The sequence below is a fragment of the Panthera tigris genome, chromosome D2, assembly GCF_018350195.1.
Source record: "Panthera tigris isolate Pti1 chromosome D2, P.tigris_Pti1_mat1.1, whole genome shotgun sequence".
NCBI lineage: Eukaryota > Metazoa > Chordata > Mammalia > Carnivora > Felidae > Panthera > Panthera tigris.
The window spans coordinates 16837576-16857891 of NC_056670.1; the positions used below are offsets into that span (position 1 = coordinate 16837576).

The 20316-nt window shown below is 46.8% G+C and overlaps 2 protein-coding genes across 5 annotated transcripts in view; one reads left to right on the forward strand and one right to left on the reverse strand.

Moving 5' to 3' along the window:
* Positions 1-3484, reverse strand: part of GNPAT (glyceronephosphate O-acyltransferase) — a 31874-nt gene extending 28390 nt beyond the window's left edge. Inside the window, exon 1 of one of the 3 annotated variants that reach the window (XM_042959981.1) lies at positions 3401-3484. In XM_042959981.1, coding sequence (XP_042815915.1) covers positions 3401-3478 — 78 coding nt within the window. In that variant the 5' untranslated portion in view covers positions 3479-3484. Of the gene's footprint in view, positions 1-1697; positions 1909-2562; positions 3140-3400 lie in introns of those variants that run through there. The other 2 variants (XM_007086018.3, XM_042959982.1) reach the window with 2 other exon arrangements.
* A 257-nt stretch (positions 3485-3741) lies between these two features.
* CD2H1orf131 (chromosome D2 C1orf131 homolog) lies at positions 3742-19641 on the forward strand. 2 transcript variants are annotated; one of them, XR_006208971.1, is made up of 7 exons: positions 3742-3855; positions 5378-5724; positions 15990-16046; positions 16722-16817; positions 16966-17052; positions 17335-17664; positions 18786-18824. XR_006208971.1 is itself a non-coding variant. In XM_015539226.2 (7 exons), exons 1-7 carry the CDS (start codon positions 3753-3755, stop codon positions 18922-18924), a joined length of 882 nt encoding a protein of 293 aa, XP_015394712.2. In that variant the 5' UTR covers positions 3742-3752; the 3' UTR covers positions 18925-19641. The 2 variants fall into 2 exon arrangements, 1 of the variants encoding a protein (XP_015394712.2); XM_015539226.2 differs by having other exon boundaries at positions 17612-17664; positions 18786-19641.
* The last annotated feature ends 675 nt before the right edge of the window (positions 19642-20316 follow it).

The window sequence follows — 20316 nt, forward strand, 5'->3', positions numbered from 1 at the left end:
CGCTGGTGAATGTTTAACCATGGGAGAGCCCTGGCAGATTTCGAGCTACCAACACGACTTCCGTGGGCGGAGAGCTGGGGAGGGATGTGCAGTAGCCACTATTACATAGCATCTCTACCTTACAGTCTGATGGACATAAATAACCTCAAAAGTGTGGGTAACAGTAAAATTTAGTAAAATAATTAGGAAGTGCTGAGCTTGGGGTATTTATTACTTTCGTTTTTAACAGAATTTATTTAACTGTAAATTTACGAAAGTCAATCTTTAATTTTTCATAACGGTTGTATGTCAACAACGGGCTCTACAAACGTCATGAGAAATTAACACACAGCTTTGAGAGTCAGTACAAGACTAATGTTAACACGGCATTGGAAAAGGGAATATAAAGAAAATAAAATATAGTAACTAACAAGGAAGGACTGGAGAGCTACTTTAGATTGAATGCTTGGGTTGAGGCCTCTCTGGGAGGTGATAGTTGAACTGGGACCTCAAATGGGACAGGGGAAGCGATGCCAATTTCTGGGAAAACAGCATGCCACACAGAGGGAACTGTAAGCACGCTTGAGGGGAGAGCCTGCTTACTGTCAGAGAAACCAAGGCCAGTGTAGCTAAAGCCCAGTGAGCAACAATAGTAGAATCAGAGAGGTAGCAATGGTGTAGTCTTGTAGGACATTGTAAGGAGTCCAGATTTTTCCTTCAGACTTTAGCAGGAAGCCATAGTTTGGGTTCTGGGTACACCAGGAAGTATCTATCCCCAGTCTTCTTTTCATCCCGTGCTCTCATGAAAAGGTTTCGAGCAGACCTACGGCTTCAGCTACAATTTGCTTGCTGATGTCTGACAAATCCGTATCTTTAGGCTAGACCTGCCTCTTTTCCTCTGGTACCATGTTTCTAACTCTGTCTGGAGTCTCCCAAACACCTGTGAGGTATGGGGTCCATAACGTAGTAATCCACGACTTAAAAATCATTCATTCTACCACTCGCATCTGGAATTGAACACACCTGAAACTGACACAACCTGTTCCTCTCCCCAGATTTCCTATCGGCAGCGTCCGCCCAGTTGCCAAATCACAGAAACCTCCTTTTCTTCAGCCACCGCATTCAACTATCCTAACCAACTCAAACTAACCAATTTACCCTTCTCCCTAGGCTCACTGCCATTGCCTCAGGCTTTTATGACTTCTCTGGATGACGGCGATCGTGTTCGGTTGCTCCCCAGGCTTAGGGCGTCAGATTCCTTCTCCTATCAGATTCTCCTTCTACGTCTCTACTTAAGTGAAGGTTATCCACACAAATAACCACTCCAGAAACCCAGTCTCCTTAGACTTCCAAAAATATAAATCCGATCATCCTTAAAGGTTCCCTTAGAAAGCTTTTATTCTTAAGGGTGCGTAAATATGATATATAAAATCCCTCTAGGAACTATCTTCTGCCCACTTCCTCAGTTTTGTTTCCCACGTCTCCTTTATTCTACCCTTACCTAACTACTAGGTTCTCCCAAACATGCAAGGGAGTGGCTTTCTTACATGGGTGCCTACCATGGGTGTCTTCCTCTCCTTCATCTCCCATTCACACCTCAAAAACTCAGCTCACATGTCGCCTTCTCTTAAAAGTCTCCTCTGAGTCCCCAAACAGGTCAGGTGCTCCTTCTCATTCCTGCCACAACGTGCTGTGGATGACTTGACCTTTGCCCTTACCTCACTTAATTGTAACTGCAATTGTTTATTTTCATAACTTCAAGTCCATGGAGGCAAAGGCTGGGTCTTTAACTTCCATATCCAGGGTGTTGAAAATAATGACTAGGACGCTGTAAGTAACCAGTGCTGTAATGTTTGTTGCAATCAGGAGTATCTTACATATCTCTAAGTACTACTCTCACATTAGAGTATTGCACAAGAACAGTGTGGCTGAGGAAATTAGGACAGCCTGAAACAGTAAGAAAAAGTTCAGGTTATCCTAAGAGTAAAGCCTATGCAGTTACAAGAATAGTGAGGGCTTCTGTCCAGCTTCAGAGGCAGAAAAAGCTCACGTACAATCGCCTTAATTTTTCATGTGAAAAAGCCGACCAAAGTGTTATCATTAAAGAACCAGCAGTAAATGGGGAAGTAAAAAAAAAAACCCAACTCTTTCCTTTATATGCATGTGCAAAATTGCAGTCAATTCACAAGCCAGTTTAGGGCTGAAAAAGCTACCTATGGTGAGTCAGGATCTACACAGCAACCCGGTTCCCTGTATGCCTGGTCTGGAACAGCAGAGTCAGAAAATGAGGTCAAAATAGTTCCCCCACAGAGCTGTGGGGTGAGGTCAACAACTAGAGAGGTTAAAGTAATAACTCTCACAGAAGTGGGCAGGTGACAGCAATTATAAGCCCAGAGCTCTCCACATGGAGGGAGAAGTTTCCCCATGTTCCAAAGAATGCTGGTGTCCCAATTTGAAGGTAGCCCTGTATCTACCTTCTCTTTTGAAACTGAGTTTCTGGTTTATCTCATTGTCTTGTCTTTTCCCTGTTACGACCTTCCTACACACATTAACATTATAATTAAGGCAGAAATTGGCACTAACCTCCATGACATAGTAACATGCTTTTTTAAATGCATTCTTTCATTGCCTTGTAAAGTACGTAAAAATTAATTTCGTGGTTAAAAACAAAAAAATTAGCTGCCCCAGAATTGTGCAATCCTGAGAACTACAAAACGTTCACCTCATAATTTCTTCATATAAATGGTGAGCGACCGACATTCTGTTGGCAAAAAAGATCAGTTAAAATCGGGAGAGGGAGAGAGGGTTGGGGGTTAGAAGGCAAGTTGGGAGAGGCCGGGCGGCATTAGCTTCCTTCCGCAAAAGGTACGGATGGAAGACAAAAAACGCAGTAAAATTTTCCAGAAGTTCCCAATCTTTCTATTTGAAAAACTTTTAAGTCTTATCACAAACTCTGTGTCCCCATACGAGCCAAATACTTTTCTCCCAGGAACATCACGGCAGCAAAAGGGCGGGGTGGGGAGCCACACGCTGACATATTAGGCCAGGTCAGAATCGCAGGTTTCTCCGGTTCCACCTACAGGCAGCCCCTCGCTGGAGGCAGAGAGATCCCTTTCTCACGCCTCATTCCTGCGTCAGGGGCTCTCCGAAGGCCCCCCGCCTGGTGGAGGCAAAGAGAAAGAACGAGTGGAGAGGAACCAGAGGAACCGTCGCCCATAGAAACTTCTAAAAGCTTACACACATTCACACACACAGCGATACACCGTTGCCTTGGAAACCAAGTCAACCACCTCACCCCTCCTCGGCGGCCCCGGCACCCACTCTTTTGGGCCAGGGGTCCTGGCCCGCAGGAGGCCGGGACCGGCAGGGTGGGGTCCTCTCTTGCGGCCCCGCCCCGGGCCTCGTTCCCCGGGGCGCCTACCGAGTAGAGGAGCACGACAGCGCCGGGACTGGCGGAGCCGACGGAGAAGCTAGAGTTAGATGAGCTGGAAGAATCCATGATGCGGCTGCCGTCCGGGCGGGGCCTGAAATTCTTTGCTAAGCGGTCGTAGTGATGCTGCTGGGGGCGGTTCTTCCGCGCAGAGCAGCCCGACCTCGCCTAGGGCGGCGGCACCCTCTGCGAACGCTCTTCAGGACCCCGGGCGCCGCCATCTTAACCAGGACGGAAGCCGCGCCGGGACCCGCGACGCACGCGCGCGCGCTCAGCGCGTCAGAACTCGGAAGTGTGGGCGTCCGGGCGGGCTCTGGGCCGCACCGCGGTGGCAGACCCCGCGATGGCCGACCCCGCGATGGCCCAGGATCGGGGATCGGAGGCCCCAGCGCCTCCGGGTTCTCAGACACTTCTGGACGCCCTGCTCCGGAACCTCTACGACTTCGGTGAGTGAGGGGCCTCGGAGCCCACGTGGAGAGTGGACTTGCAGCCGAGGTGTCTGCTGTGCCTTCCGAACTGGGTCGCCTTCGGTGTTCAAGGCCAAAGGTTCTTGCACGTGGAGCACCCCTCCCTTTGCCGACCTGGTTCCCAGGATGGGTTCAGCACACACCTGCGTCCGAGTTCCCCCTTTCTCCCCCCCCCCCGCCCCCACCTTCAGCGTCTGTTGTTACTCTTTACGAATACAGCCTCCCACGTCGCCCCTGAGTGTGGGCACCACTTAGATACTCGTCATGAGCACCAAGGCTGTCAGGCTTAAAGGGTTCTCGGAATAGCCCACTCTTTCACATTTCTTGGCCCTCTGGGAAGCCCACTGCCCACCCCACATTCTCCCCCAAACTCGGTGATCCTGGTACCCTGGTACCACCTTGTGACGTTGGTGCCCCATCCTTCAGTGTGTTCCTCCCCTACGGACTTCAGAGACCAGGCACTTTAGTAGGAAGACAGTTCCACACACTGAAGAACTTTCTCCAGGGAAGGCGACATCCCTTGTTCATGCAACAGAGATGATTGTTAGGCGTTAACTCCCTTAAGGAGCAAGCATTTCTTAAATTTGTAAGGTGATGTTTCAAAAGCTATTTTAGTTTGGAGCCATTGCTCAAAATGATCAGTTTATTTAAACAGTAAACACAATAGCTAAAAGTATAGAGAATTTCCCACGCACTCCATATTTTTCATGTATTTACTCATTTAATTTTCACAACCCAGTGAACTTGATCCTGTCCTTAGTCCCATTATTACAAATGGAGAAACCAGCACTAGAGGTTAAAATGCTTCCCAAAGCTCACGTAGCTAGTAATTTGCAGAGCCTGGGTTCCAATCCTCAGACTCTCTCGTATGTATAGTCCCTGTATTTGTATGGACTTGTACTCTGGACGATAGGAAAACTGTGATACTTACCTATACCCCTAGAAAGTGTTAAAAAGCCAAATAAAACAAAACACCAGCTGCAGTGGCAGACATTTTCAGCATAAAACGTGAGCCAATTGGGATTACCAGTTGCTGGGATTATTGCCTTGATGTCACTTTTATTACGGAACAAGGTGAGAACTTATTATGCTGCAAGGGTCAAAGGCATGGATACAGTCAGTTACCTAGGAAAAGATGTTGCATTTTGGATTCTTTTCTTTTCTTTTTTAATGTTTATTTATTTTTGAGACAGACAGAGAGAGAGAGAGGCAGGGGATCTGAAGCAGGCTCTGGATGTGGGGCCCACACTCACCACGAACTGCGAGATCATGACCTGCACCAAAGGCAGACGCCTAACCAACTGAACCACCCAGGCGCCCCACGCATTTTGGAATTCTATGAATTGTGCAAATACATCCCTATCTGAAGGAAAAGAAATCGTTTTGTTTTTTTTTCTTTGTATTTCTGGGTGTTGATAGCTGTGGCGTATGTACAAGTGCCTTCATCTCATTCGATAGAACCAAAAATATTTATCTTTCCACTCTGTGTTTGAACAAACAGGGGAGACAGAAGATGAGGCAGAAGAGAAAAGGATCAGAAAGAAGGGAGAAAACAAGAGGAGAGATGTAGGGACTCCAGTGACCTTGGCAGCAGACCCAGCTCCTGTACCTGGTTCTCCCGTGAGAGGCCAAAGGAAGAGAGCCTTCAGCTTCTTCAAGGAACTCAGGGAAGAGCTGCAGGGTGTTCCTGCTGTGACCCCCACCAGCTCTCCTTCAGGACCAGACGCCCCTAGTGCTACGGCATCTCCCTCAACACTGAGGAACAGCAGGGAGCGAGTACAAGTGATAGAATTTCACAGCAGAAATAAAAAAAGGAAAGGGAAGCCGGATCAAGATGAGAACACACAGGTAATGAGTTGGTTAGTTTCTTTTTTTTTTTTATTTTTATTTATTTAAAAAAAAAAATTTTTTTTTTTTAACGTTTATTTATTTTTGAGACAGAGAGAGACAAAGCATGAACGGGGGAGGGTCAGAGAGAGGGAGACACAGAATCTGAAACAGGCTCCAGGCTCTGAGCTGTCCGCACAGAGCCCGACGCGGGGCTCGAACTCACGGACCGTGAGATCATGACCCGAGCCGAAGTCGGCCGCTTAACTGACTGAGCCACCCAGGCGCCCCTGAGTTGGTTAGTTTCAATGTATGTGTTGGAAACCCTGATATTGCAGTTGTAGAGAAGTATCTTTTTGTTTCTTTGTTAAAATTTTTTATTTATTTAAGTAATCTCTACCCTCCCCTCCCCTCCATGGAGCTCGAACTCCTGACCTCGAGATCAAGAGTCGCAGGCTTTTCTGACTGAGCCAGCCAGGCGCACCTAGATGAGTACTTTTACAGACCATGTCAGAAGTCCCCAGAACAACCCTCAGGCTTGAGGATTGGCTAAAAGCATTCACAGGACTCAGGACTTGGCTATAGTCATCGTCACGGTCACAAATTATTACAGCAAAAGGATACAGAGGAAAACTAGCGAAGGGAAAAGGTGCATGTGGCCAAGTCTGAAGGAAACCAGGTGCAGGTGTCCAGAGGTCCCTACCCAGTGGAGTTGCGTGGGATGCGTTGAATTTCCACCCGCAGTGATTCGTGACAACAGGTCGGAAGTGTTGCCGACCAGGGAAGTTCACTCCAGCCTGGGTGTCCAGGGTTTTTAATGGGGGTCGGTTGTGTAGACATCCAGACTGACCTTAGTTATTGAAGCTCTTAGACCCCTAGGAAAAAGGACGTGTTCACCATAAATCCCACGGCTAGTGTAAACTATCCGGGCAGCCTTGATGTGCCTTGACTCAGGGGCTCGGGGATGTAAAAACACTCTTATCAGACAATATTCCAACGCAAGCCTGCCGAGTTGACTCTTTCATGCGCCTGGGGCTTCTGCTTAACGGTGCTTTGAGAAAACGGAGTCATTCAGCCACTATTTCTGGCTGCTGTTGTAGGCACTGGGTTCCAGCATTGAACAAAATAGACGAAACTGCTCCCTCTCAAGAAACTCCCCTTCTCACGGAAAGCAGTTTGATTTCACTGAGCGGTAATCTCAGACTGAGTTTGGAAGTCTCACTCAAAATTCAGTCCAGGAGAGAGGTATGGTTGCTTATCCAGCTTTGCCCACAAGGATATCATTATGGTTTGGTCAAATTCATTGCAAAACTCCAGGGACTCTATTTCTGTTGGCATTCTTCATGTCCTATAAACTTCTGTCTGTCGTAAATGGAAAAGGGGATTGTATTAGTTTCTAGGGCTGCTGTGCAGAAATTCATTCTCTCACAGTTCTGGAGACCAGAAGGCCAGAATCAAGGTGTTGGCTGGCTAGGCACCTTCCGCTCTGAAAGAGAATCCTTCCTTGCTTCTTTCAGCTTCTGGTGGCTCTAAGTGTTCGTTGGCCTGTGGCTGCGTCACCCTAACCTCTGCCTGTGTCTACACATGGCCTTCTTCTCTATATGTCTGAGTCTTAAATCTCCCTCTGCCTGTCTCTTCAAAGGACAGCTGCCATTGGGTTTAGGGCCCACCCGAAATCTAGAATGGGTCTTGTCATGAGATCCTTAATTACACTACAAAGACCCTTTTCCCCCAATAAGATCCATTCATTGATTCTGGGGGTTTAGAACATGTCTCTTTGGAGACCACAACTCAACCCACTGCAAAGACAGTCAGGCTTGCATGGTTCTCAGTGAATATGTGTGTGCATGTGCTGGTCGGTGTCCAGTGCTTACCACATCTTTTTTACGATTTAAAAACCATCTGTATAATCTTTCCTAGAATTCAGGTAGCACTTCGTGTCAAGTGAAGTGATCCTCATCAGGATCTCTTCCTCAAAGATTAATAGTGTTTCTTGTAATAATCTACCTTTATTTTAGGATTCCCGGTCAGTTCCCAACTCATACTCCAAATGCTGGGGCACTGGGCACTGTTAGAGGTGGACTAGGAAACGGATTCCCTTGGTCCTTCAGCCAGCAGGAACTCCCAAGCTGATCAGCCAGGGAAACTCACAAGAGATCAATATTATCATAGTGTCCCCTAGTGTGCCATACAAATGTTAGTATTTTCTGTGTGTGCCGTGCAGTGAGAAAGGTTGGGAAACAGTGCTTTGCATTATATATAATTCTGCATTTGGGGAGTTTAGCAAAGCATCTGAGTACCCTCCCCCCTCATTTCCTCAGGTCCTCGGTCTTTTGTTTCCTCCTACACCTGCTTGTGTTCTCTCTAGAATGGAAAGTTTTCTAGTAGAAAGGACAAAAAGGTTAGCATTGAATGAATGCATTTCTCTGTCTCTTAATAATAGATCATCTGCAGCAGGCTGTTAGATTCTTTTTCTTCCAATTCTGATTGATCCCTTTTTCATTGTAGTTGGCTTTTCTCAGGAACCTCAGCTCATTGGACATTTTGGACTTCCTGACCCTAATGAAACTTCTCAGTTGCCCTTGGCCGTTCTGCCCTTTCCTCCTTTTTAAAATTGATCCTTAGAATTTTTTTTATGTTTAATTTTGAGAGAGAGAGAGAACGTGTGAGCGTGCAAGTGGGGGAGGGGCAGAGAGAGAGAGGGAGACACAAAATCTGAACAAGCTCCTGGCTCTGAGCGATGCGGGGCTCAAACTCAAGAACCGCGAGATCATGACCTGAGCTGAAGTCGGACGCTTAACCAACCGAGCCACCCAAGAGCCCCTAAAATTGATTCTTTTGAAAATGTGAATGTGTCTGGCTAAGGAGACGGGATATGAACACAAGAAAAACACATATGCCTGTAAAAAGACTTCAGCCTGTTGGCATTGCAACATGTAAATAAATACAAACGAATACAACACTGCTTATTAATGGCATATCCTGGATCTAGGGAATGCCAGGTAAGGAATAGTCAGTCAGCTGGGAGTAATTGGGATATGTGATGCGATGCTAAGAGTTTGTACAACATAGTAAAAGATAGTTGTGGCCCCTGCTCTCTGAAAGCTTACAGGTCATTGTAGGACAGTTCAAACAGACATGGAATCAGCAAAGAAGTATAATAATGATAGCCTGCCTGGAGTCAGCTGGTCGTCTTTGGAGAATATTTGAGAGGTACTAACCAGTTAGATAACCCTGCTGGCCCTGCCTGAACCCAGTAAGTGACCGTCTTTCCCTAGAACTTAGGCTTGTGCCATTAATACTGTGATTAAACTGCATTGTGTATTGAAACAGTTTTTCATGGTGTGGTATGGTGATTTATAATAAGAAAAAATATATATACATATACTTGGTGTGTGTGTGTGTGTATGTATATATCTATATCTGTATCTGTATCTATATATATCTATTTATGTTTTCTTTGTCCCCTGTTTCAGGCACAAAACCCTTATAACCCTTGGACTTTCCTAGTTGATAAGAGCAGTAAAGGTATCTTTTGTAATGAGTGAGTTGGAAAGGCTGTAAAGATGGGACAGACTGCCAGGTGAACCCACCCCGTGACAAGAGGTTTGGAACTTTCAATCCTGTCTCTCTGACCTCTGAGGAGAGGTAAAGGGCTGGAGGTTGAAGTTATTGCCAATGGCCAGCGATTTAGTCCATCATACTTAGGTAGTGAAGCCTCTATAAACGCAAAAGGGTTTGGAAAGCTTGTGGGTTGGTGAACACTTGTAGGTGCTTAGCGAGTGACACGCTCAGAGAGGACATGGGAGTGCCTTGTCCTGTCCCACCTGCTGTACCCTGTGCATCTCCCCCATCTGGCTGTTCCTGACTTGTATCCTTCTGTAATAAATCAGCAATCTAGTCAGTTAGACAGGTTTCCTGAGTTCTGTGAGCTGCTCTAGCAAATTCATCCAACCCAAGGAAGGAGTCGTGGGGACTTGTAACCTGTGGGTAGCCAGTCCTAAGTACAGGTAACAACCTGGGCTTGCAGCATATGAAGCGAGGGACAGTCTTGTAGGACTGAGCCCTTAGTCTGTGCAGTGTGGTGCTGTCTCCAGATAGAGTTGGATTATAGCTGGTGTGGGAGGGTTGCTTGTTGGCTGTGGGGGGAAACCCTCCCCGCTGACATCACCCCTTTTAATGGGTTCATCTGGGAACTTGGCCACCATTTATGTAACATTTTACCCATCCCAGGTGTCTAACCTACAGATGAACTTCCTAATCATATCCTTTTTACAATGGAGTGACTATAGAAGTAGTCTATCAGGAAATAGTAGGTAAAAGATCACCTGTGTACTTACTTATTCCACAAATAATTTGGGTGCCAGCTGTTTGTCAGACCCAGAAGATCCAATGGTGAATGAGAGAGAGTCCTCTGCCCTCATGGAGTATACTCTCTACTGGTGGGGTCAACCAAACTCCAGGTAAATTAATAATATAATTAAAAAGTTATAAACCTTCTGAAGGAAAAGAAATAGGGTCTTGGGAGTAGCAGGCAGAACCTCCTTTCGGTAGAGTCGGTGGAAGTCTCAGGAGAAGGTGACAAAGCTCTGCTGAGGTTTGTCAGAGAAAGGAGCCGGGAGACTAACGCGGGTGGGGAGTACACAGCATTGCCAGCGTCCGGGTGCGTGAGAAGGCCTAATGTGTTCTGGAAGCTGGAAGCCTAGTGGAGGAGGACGGAGAGGAGAACGGTATGAGCTGCGGTGGAGGAACAGGCCAAGGCCAGGCCCTGCCGGGTCTCGTAAGCAATGGTAAGACCTTTGGAGTTCAGTTTAAAGTATGTGGAAAGCCAGCAGAGAGTTTTAAGGGCATGAGGTGATCTGACTTAACCTTTTAAACATCACTCAGGCCTCTGTGTGGTAACTAGATTACAGGGAAGCGGTAGCAGAGGCCTGCAGGAGCTGAATCAGGAGTTTACCGCAGTGGTGCTGGGTCAGGATGGGTGGCCTGACGGAATATGAGGAATGAGCACCGTGAACGGGTGCAAGGCTGCCTACCAGGAAGGGTCTTGAGAAATGAAAGCATCGGGTGTGGCTGGAAATGATGCAAGTGTTGTTTGGCTCACAGGGATGTCTCACCAGTGTTTTTTCCACCCTTAACGTCGGCCCCTGCCCTGAACCTTCGCCTCCTTTGTGGCCTCCGTAGAAAAGAAGGGGTAAGAAAGACCATAGAAATAATAGGACGGTGGACTCTAGATCAGAAGGGGCTCTTGGCTCCTGGGGCCTGGACCCAGGTGCATGTGGACTGTTCCTGAGCAGGTAGCCAATCACTCCTAATAACCAAGATGTGCTGGTGCGTACTGCGTTCCACGAGTGATGATTTCTGTTCCCTAATTTGTTATCTCGTGGAATCCTCACAATTCATGCGCCCTGTCTTCATGTTACAGAGGAAATTGATGCCAAGAGAGGTGAGGGTGCATGCCTGCGTTTAAACAGTCAGCCGCCCCATACCTGCAATCCCAGAACCCCGGAGCTTTGGAAGTCACAGTTAATGTTTTGTTTCGAAGTTTGATGCAGATAGATTTATTTGGCAGCAAAACCTGAACTGAACTCAGATGAGGCTTAGGAATTACTTCTGTTTGTTGCATTTGGCATGAATATTCATAGATACTGCTGCAGAAATGTGAACGTGCTTAATGGATTATGGGTTGCTGTCTCGGCCCCCACTGGAAATGACGTATGATATTCAGTATAGTCACGGTATTACCTTTCTAAAATGTGAAAACTCCTTAATTTTGTAAGGATTCCACACAAAGGATTATGGATGTGAAGTAAATACCAGAGCTCAGGTCCGGACCCCGGGGTTTCTGGCTGTGTGAGAGCTGTGTGCCTCACCACTACGCCAGAAAGAGAGAATACAGGTCAGGTTAGGCTCTTTGTCCTTTGAGTAACACAAGTGCACCGCTTCCCTGCATCTTCACTAGATAGAGAGACCTGTCCCCAAGTTATTTCCCCAGGTTCTTACTTTGTTCCACACCCCGGTTCTTTGCGAGGTCCAGTGTCAGATAGGTGTAAGAGTAATGTAGTTGAAGAAACTTCTCCTCAAGAAGATCAGAGTACCTTTCCTGATGCTCTTGGAACTGCTTGCGTTTAAATTACATATATGTTGTTATATTTTTATAAATACAGTTATGTAGATACATACTTTGTATTTATATTTTTTATTTATATTTTTAAGGAGGCTCCGTGCCCAGCACGGAGCCCAGTGCAGGGCTTGAACTCAGGACCATGAGATCAAGACCTGAGCCGAGACGGAGAGTTGGACGCTTAACTGACTAAGCCCTCCAGGTGCCCCAGAACTGCTTGCTTTTTAAAACGAGGCTGTTTATTTCCCCAGCTACTCTCTAATTGGACAAAGGTTGGACAGTGTAGCTGATAGAATAAAAGAATCTAACCAGTGCAGGAGAAAGTACTCGTGGTCAGCAAGTCAACCCATGGATGAGTTCACTGAGCCTAGGGGGCTGCGGGCCTTTATCCATCGTCCCCGTGCGTTTCTCCCAAACGGTTGCTTCTTTCCACAGCTTTCTTTCTTCATAGCCTAACACGCAGGTTCTCAAAATCTGCAGACATTTCTCTTTCCCGTGTGTGGGACAGTAAGGCTTTGCCGGTCAAGTTAGATTAGGCTGTGGTTTAATAACATAGTCTGTCCATCTTAGTGGTTCGAAGGCAAAAATTAATTATTTTTATATCTCCTAAGGACAGACTGCTCTGCCCTACACCGTCCTCAGCTAGGGGCCGGGGATAATAGGGGCTCCACCATCTGGAAGGTTCTTAGTTGCTTTGGGGAAGAAGGGGAGTCAACAGACGACTGGTAGAGGCTCCATGTGCAAGGGGCACACTTCCTTTCTGCTCACACTTCTTTGGCCACAGAAGGTCACGTGGCCCCGTCTAGCTTCAGGTAGGCAGCAAAGCCTAGAAGCAGGAGAGGACCCGGTATTGTCTGCAGGTGCTGTGCCTCCTACTGCAGTGGGTCCAAGGGGCAAGAAAACAGGGAAGACCACCGATTGTTTCTCTACCAGGCGATACGTTATGAATAATGTACTGAAGTGGCTTTAAAGCTGTGAATAAAAGTTAGGTAATGGTGGGGGGGGGGGGGTCATGCCTACGGATTCAGCATCACAAAATAATTAGCTAAGAATTATTTTCCAAATGTTTATTTTTATTGTAAACAAGGATCTAGAGGGGCGCCTGGATGACTCAGTCAATTAAGTGTCCGACTTCTGCTCGGGTCATGATCTCACGGTTCGTGGGTTCAAGCCCCGTATCAGGCTCTGTGCCGTCGACGCGGAGCCCGCTTTGGATTCTCGGTCTCTCTCTCTGTGCCCGTCCCCAGCTTGTGCTCTTTCTCTCTCAAAAATAAATATTAAAAAAAAATTTTTTTAATAAAAATGAAAAGACAAATAAACAAGGATCTAGAATCCAGACCTTTTCTCAAATACATCGACGGCTACAAAGCTGAGGAGTTTCTAGTGACATGTTGATACAGGGCTTGGGAACAGCAAGATGATCTGTGTGAGGCCAGGCCTGCCACTCAGGTCTCCACAGCCCGTCGGCCCAGGTGTCCCCACGGCCAAGATGAACAGACGCCTGCATGCAAGGACTGGGTAATCTGTGGGCTGGCGTTGGGGGAAGCAGGGACATCAGAAGCCATGCCCCTGTCCTTTGGGGACCAATTTCTCCCCCAGACCCAGGGGTTTCAGCCCTGCGGTGACTGTAGCACAGGTGGCTAGGAATTTTATTACAGTGCTTCCTTCCTCTTGCTGATCTTCTAGTAACAGTCAGTCAGGGGCGTCTGTGACCTCTCCAGTATTGCTGGAAATCTGATATTCCTGAAAGAAATTTTCAACTTGAAAGAGTTCAGCCATTACTTGATTGGATGGTTGGGACAGAAGAAGAAAGAGAAAAGAACTACTTCAATACTTAGAAATGGAGGTAAATGTTTCATGGGATTTTGGAGATCTGTGACCAGCATACAGGTTTCCTTTTTTCTTTCTAAATTTTATCTTCGAGCACGTGTGGGTTAGAGGGGCAGCGCGATGGAGGTGGGGTGCGGGGAGGGACAGAGGAAGGCAGAATCCCAAGCCGGCTCCATGATCAGCGCAGAGCCCGACGTGGGGCTTGATCCCACAACCCTGGGATCATGACCTGAGACAGGAGTCGGACACTCAACTGACCGAGCCACCAGGGCACCCCTACGGTGTTTCTTTTTAACATATAATTTGTATTTGAGGATCTGGATGATCCTGAAGTCGTTAAGACTTAAGCCATTTGTTTTCCAAAAGTGGTATTAGTGTTCATCATATTGAGTAGATTAGACGCGCGTACCAGTGGAGAAGAGTTTTTACCTTCAAGGTAGACGTAGACTTTTTCCAGTCATGGAACAGGAAGTAAGACTTTCTGGGATAAATGAATGGAGGTGCCTGGCGTCCTCCACGTGCCCATGGCCTTAATTAAGGCATTTGAGTCTGTGCAGTACACGATCGAAGAAAATCGTAAGCGTAGTAAAAGTCAGGAATCTTGATACACTAACGCGGAAGGTGCATTTATTGGGACTGAGAGCACAGAACGAGGCCGCATGCTTAGAGCATCCTTGGTGGTGCCCTGTTCTGTCTGTCACCATCAGCACGTGGGCCCGCAAGAGTCCGTGTGCGGCGTGACAGCGGGCGAGCAGTGTTGTGCCCCCCAGGAGGCTTGTGACTTCGCAGCATTGGCCACGTCTTCCTGTTTACTGGACCTCGCTAATGTCTACTATTGCACGCTTCATCCACTTTCATTGTAAGAACCCCGCTGTGAGGTCAGTACATGGCCTCGTGGAGACAGAGGCTGTCCCCTGTGGAAACAGTCACTGACTGACCCACACAGCCCAAACACAGCAGGAGTGGGGGGGACAGGCTGAGCTGAAATACAGCTCCCCTTTGCAGGAGAGTCCAGGAGACCTGTAGATTGCAGTGTTTCTGGCACTTCCCAGCATGGTGTGGGGTAGGGCACTGAGCCAACCCAGCACCGACCCTCCCCCCACCCCCACCTGCTGAGCAGGAGCAGCGGGAGGTCCCATCCTGGGAGCAGAGCAGCCGGCCATCCATCCCTCTTCACCACTGTCCTGTGAGGGAGAAGGGTGCCTTTTCTTTTTTAGAGCGTGCTTCCCGTTGGTCCAGATCTGGTGGCTGGAGTTGAGTAGCGACCGCTCTTGTTAACCAGATGTGACAGTGTATTTCCTTCATATCTCAAGCTTCTGGTCAATTCTGTGGGTCAGTAACCGTAGCTAGTAGATACATCGATGTAAAGAGTCACATGCTTTGCAGGCTTTTGCAGTATCATCATTTTCTGTTGGGAAGTATAAGCCATTCCAGAAATCTGATGTTCCTGAAAGAAATACTCAAGTCAAGAGAGTTTTGTTAGCCATCATTCTAATGGCTGGATGGGAAGAAGAAAGAAGAGAAAGAATTATTCAAATATAATATTACCCTCCAGAATCCCTCAAACACCCACCCTTTTTTAAACCCCGCACCAAACAGAATCTTGTACATGTGGTTTATGAGAGACAGACATTAGTCTCTCATCATTTTTTTTTTTATTTTTGTATTTAAAAAAAATTTCTCATCCTGGGGTACCTGGTTGGCTCAGTTGGTTAAGCATCTGACCTCGGCTCAGGTCATGGCCTCATGGTTTGTGAGTTCGAGCCCTACGTCGGGCTGTGTTGACAGCTCAGAGCCTTGAGCCTGCTTTGGATTCTGTGTCTCCCTCTCTCTCTGCTTCTCCCTCTCTCGTGCTCTGTCTCGCTCACTCTCAAGAATAAATGTTAAAAAAAATTTAAAAGAAATTTCTCATCCTTTCTTAAGCTTTGAGACCTCAAAAGGTTTTTTTTCTTCCATTAACTGGTAATTAGGCTTTTGTGCAACATGCTTGTGTTATTGTTCGGTATGTAGACATCTGGGCCAGTTTCTGGGCTTTTTAAAACATGGCTACCCTGGGGGTGCCTGGGTGGCTCAGTAGGTTCAGTGTCTGGCTGTTGATCTCTGCTCACATCATGATCTATTGGTTCGAGGGTTCAGGCCCTGCATCGGAGCCTGCTTGGGATTCTCTCTCTCCCTCTCTCTCTGCCTCTCCCCCGCTCATGCACACGCATATGTGCACTCTCTCTCAAAATAAATAAGCTGAAAAACAAAAAAACATGACTACTCTGTTGGTGACAAATATTCTAATGATACAGTAACAGATGATCTTAATAAGAATTCTCTTTCTTTTCAGACCAAAACTAATATCCTTGGGAACGATGTGGATAGACAAGAATTTAACTTAGAGAAGGTATGTGTTTTGAAATTGTTAATCTGTTCAGCTTTATAACACACACACACACACACACACACACACACACAAAAGAATATGCTTACATGTCCAGTGGTTGAGTAAATGGCTAAGCAAATCATACTACCTTCTCTTGGTGATTATCAGGCTGTCAGTTAAAACCCAAGGGCTTGTGACCACAATGCCAATAATGCAGTGGTAAGTATGAAAAGCCAGGCGTGTGTATTTTGTAGTCAAAACTCGGTTTTTAAAAATGCATGAAAAAGAAGAGAGGAGGAAGGGATTGAGCTGCTAAGCGTGGGCACTGGTGACTTTTTCCTCTTCCTCTGCGGTGTCTTTAAACAAATGAGCAAACCCAGATCTGCATTTGAAACCTCCATGAGGAATGGTTTCTCCTCGTGAGTGTGTTTGGAGGGGTACCTTCAAGTGGAAACTCAGAGAGCATCTCTGCGTTTAATCCGAATTCTGTTGCCAATTGGTGTGGAGAGAAGTCTTTGCTTCACCTGTCCAAAATTAAACGTGGGAGAACGGAGACCTCCACCAGGCTGTGCAAACCACCCTCCGCAGAGTTCTTGCGACAGCACGTTGTGTCTGACGTGTGTTACTCCCCGGGATGTGTCTCCTGGCTGGAGGCTTTGGAACGCACCTGGGTCTGATTCTGCTTTGTGCCCACAGGCTCGCTTGGAAGTGCACCGGTTCGGGATCACGGGTTACGGAAAAGGAAAGGAAAGAGTCCTGGAACGGGAACGTGCCATAATGCTGGGTGCTCAGGTGGGGGGCTGCTTCCGTCTTCCAGCATCAGACAGGGTACAAAAGCGGGGGGAAGAGCCCGGGGCAAGTCAGGGCATGGGTCACTGGGAGGTCTTTGCAAAATAAAAAAATGATATCTTTTTTTTTTTTTTTTTTCCTTTCATTTCAGCCTCCCAAAAATAGTTATGTGAATTACAAGGTCTTGCAGGAGCAAATCAAAGAAAAAAAGGCAGCAAAAGAAGAAGAAAAGAGAATGGTAGGAGTAATAGCCTTTTCGTTCCTAAGCTAGAACAGAAAGGTGGCTGCATTTGGCCACAGTGGAATGCTGGACCGGCTGCTTGGAAAGCAGTGTAGACAACAGTAACATCTGGAGTTAGAGGATCATTTTCTCCACTTGTTCAGGTCCGCCTTACTCCGTAATACCAGCCAGGTAACCTGGCATATTTACATGAGAGGTTTGCTCTGAAATAGCAAACTCCCACTCGGATAACATAAGCTGCCTTGCTCTTTCTCCTGTATTGCATTTTACATTGTGTAGAACACGAGGACCCATGAAAAACCTCAGAGGAACAGAGGTTACACTCGCTCCCTTTCATCTAAAACGGAAGATTCGATGTTTCTACTGTCAGTCTTTTCTGGAATGACCTTTCACACTCTGAAAGAGTTTTAGGAAGAAACTAAGTTTGTGTTCATACACCTACTTGAAAAAAAATATTAAATGATAGCTTACTGGCTTTTGACCACAAACCTCGTCTTTTTTTTGAATCTCCATTATCCGTTATTGACACATATATTACCTTAAATTCTGAAATCAGGCCCAGGACACAGATATTTTCAAGAAAAAGAAGAGGAAAGGGCAGGAAGACAGGTGAGTGACACATCATCAGCTACTGGGGTGGAATGATCTGGATAAGCATACTGGATCAGTTGTGAAAATAGCACCTGGAGTTTACGTGGTGTTTCTAGCCCGTTAGAGTGCTTCACAGTTCCTCGTGGATTCTCAGTAAGTCCCGTGAGGGGAAGACCGGGTGTAGGACATTGCCCAAGATCGAATAGCTACCTCAGAACCAAACTGGGAATTTTCTCCGGTCTCCCATTTCCAAAGACCAGACACCTCAAGTGACTGGTGGAGAAGCTGAGATTGACGTTTCCAACAAAAGACTTGTGTGTCCCCCCCCCCCCCCCCCCCCCCGCCCAAGAGCCTGCTGATAAGACAGCACGGCCTGGGTCTGTACTGCCAGTTCCTTGGCCTACCACGTAGGTAGGGTGCCACGGTCTGTGTAACGGGACATTGATTTTGTTGCTCTACTTTCGTTTCTTAGCTTTTGTTCAAAAATGCCTTTTCTCCCTCCTTGAATTACTGGTTCAAAATCGACTTCTTTTGTCTTGGCCTTTTCCTTGGACTCCTAGTGAGCTTGCACATGCCGTCAAGCGGTCATTGGTTCTGACCATACATGTCTGTCCGTTCAGGGTCCCCTGCGTGCCAGGCATATGGGTGTCTTGGGTGTCGGGAATATAGGCATCGTCACACTGGCAGTTTCTCTGTCTTTGAGGAGCTTACACTGTAGTGAGGGAAACACAACAAAACATACGAACAGGTTAGCGAGGGGATGTCAGGCCCCGGCAGGTTCTATGAAGAGGTGGCACTAAAGCATCGGAGGAGAAAATCACCGGGGATGGGCCGGGATGTCATTCTAGGGGGGTGACATCTGAGTTGAGAACTGAGTGAAGAGGAGGGGGCAGCCTGGAAAGATCTGTAGAGAACATTCCACATAGAAGAAACCAGTGCAAAGACCCTGAGGCAGGAAGGAGGCGGCATGTTCCTGGGGCCACGTGAAGGCCCTCAGTTGTTGGGGCGGGGCAGTGGGGGGGACGCACAGGGGGACACCCGGAGTTTGTAGGGGCGGGGCCCCGGCCACCTGGCTGGCGGTGCGATAGCCCTTCCTCGTAAGCTTAACTTTAGTACCCTTCTCTAATTTTTAACTGCAGGAGAGCCAAAAAGAAGAAATCAGCTCCCAGTATTTTGTCAAGTGGACGGATTGGACAGGTTGGAAAATTCAAAAATGGGACACTGATTCTGAGCCAGGTTGACATCAAGAAAATAAATTCCTCCCGAGTGGCTAAGTGAAGTACTTCGTGACATAGAGGAACTCTGTACTGGAACTGGACCCCTATGAGACTTCTAGATTATTCTTAATTTATTTCATATTTTAGAGACTGCTTTTCTATTTTAGGGGAAAACGTCAAGTAGAAATAATAAAATTTGTACCGGTGAGGTGTGTGTATTTTATGGTGATAAGCGTACGGTGGGAAGGGCCAATCGCACTGTGAGTATAATTATAGCCAGCCTGTTGAAAAGGACGTTTAATCCTGGCCAGCGAGATTTATGCTAGATTGGCTCTCACTGGTGTTTTGTACCTCTGCATGTAATGATTTTGTATAAACTTCATGATTTCCTGATTTGTAAATGCTGGTAATTAGCTTTAAGTTGCCTTTTTTAATTTTCTAAAAATGGTGTCCTGTTACTTTGTCATGAAAGAACCACGTGTGATAATTTGTCAGTTGTTTTTGTGGGAAAAGCAGTTTTGATTTCTAGCCTACCCCGTGCGTGAAATCTCTGTAAGAAGTTATGTAAATAGAACACAGCTTTTGTGGTATATGTGACTGTGACAGGTAACACAGCAGAGGATTTTAACCACACCTACATGTAAGCTAATGTCCTCTCCAGAATAATCACCGTGGATGGCTAAACATATTTTTTAAATTATATTGCACTTACTGAAAGCGTCTGGAACTTCTCAAAGCTTGTGACCCATTAAAAACAAAAAGTCTTCAATGACAGTAATCCCTTTTGGCATTGTTTCTCTTTATGACAAAAAATCTTATCACACGGTAACGTTTTGGTCAAAACAAAGGGGTAAAAATGGCTGACGTTTTTATGTGGCTCCAAGGTGGACTCCAAAGCCATTGCCAAGTGAGGAGCTCCACAAAAGCCCTGAGTTGAAGCAAGAGTAGAATCAGCATTCTGTTTTCCAAGTTTATTTTGAAAGGCAGTACTTGGCAGAATACCTACTTTGGCAGTTTTTAAGAGTGAGGTTTTTAAAAAAAAAATTTTTTTAATGTTTGTTTTTGGGAGAGCTGTCAGCACAAAGCCTGATGTGGGGCTCGAATTCGTGAACCGTGAACCTGAGCCAAAGTCAGACGCCCAACCAGCTGGGCCACCCAGGCCCCCAGAGAGTGATTTTTTTTTAAAGGTGTAGAGGATCCCAAGCCTGACAAAGCACCAGGAAATATCTGAAGACCTAGAGGTGACCTATCAGAGCAGCGACCGGGACAGTTTGCTTCCCCTTCTCTACAGGCAGCCCAGGGTCCGAGGCCGCCCCACCCCACCCCCGCCTCCACCGGCCTCGCAGCTCAGACAGCTGAACGCTTAGCCAGACTCTGGACCAGAACTGCAGACTAGTCCACTCGGGAGAAGCATGCAAGTTCTGAGTTTAAATTACTCACCTCGCTTTGCTTT

Bases quoted from the DNA above. Each gene is read 5' to 3' on its own strand.
- CD2H1orf131 (XM_015539226.2), top strand. From the start codon at position 3,753: ATGGCCGACCCCGCGATGGCCCAGGATCGGGGATCGGAGGCCCCAGCG. The intron at 5,725-15,989 runs GTAATGAGTTGG...CTTTCTTTTCAG, and splicing joins ATCAAGATGAGAACACACAG to ACCAAAACTAATATCCTTGG. The intron at 16,818-16,965 runs GTGGGGGGCTGC...CTTTCATTTCAG, and splicing joins CCATAATGCTGGGTGCTCAG to CCTCCCAAAAATAGTTATGT.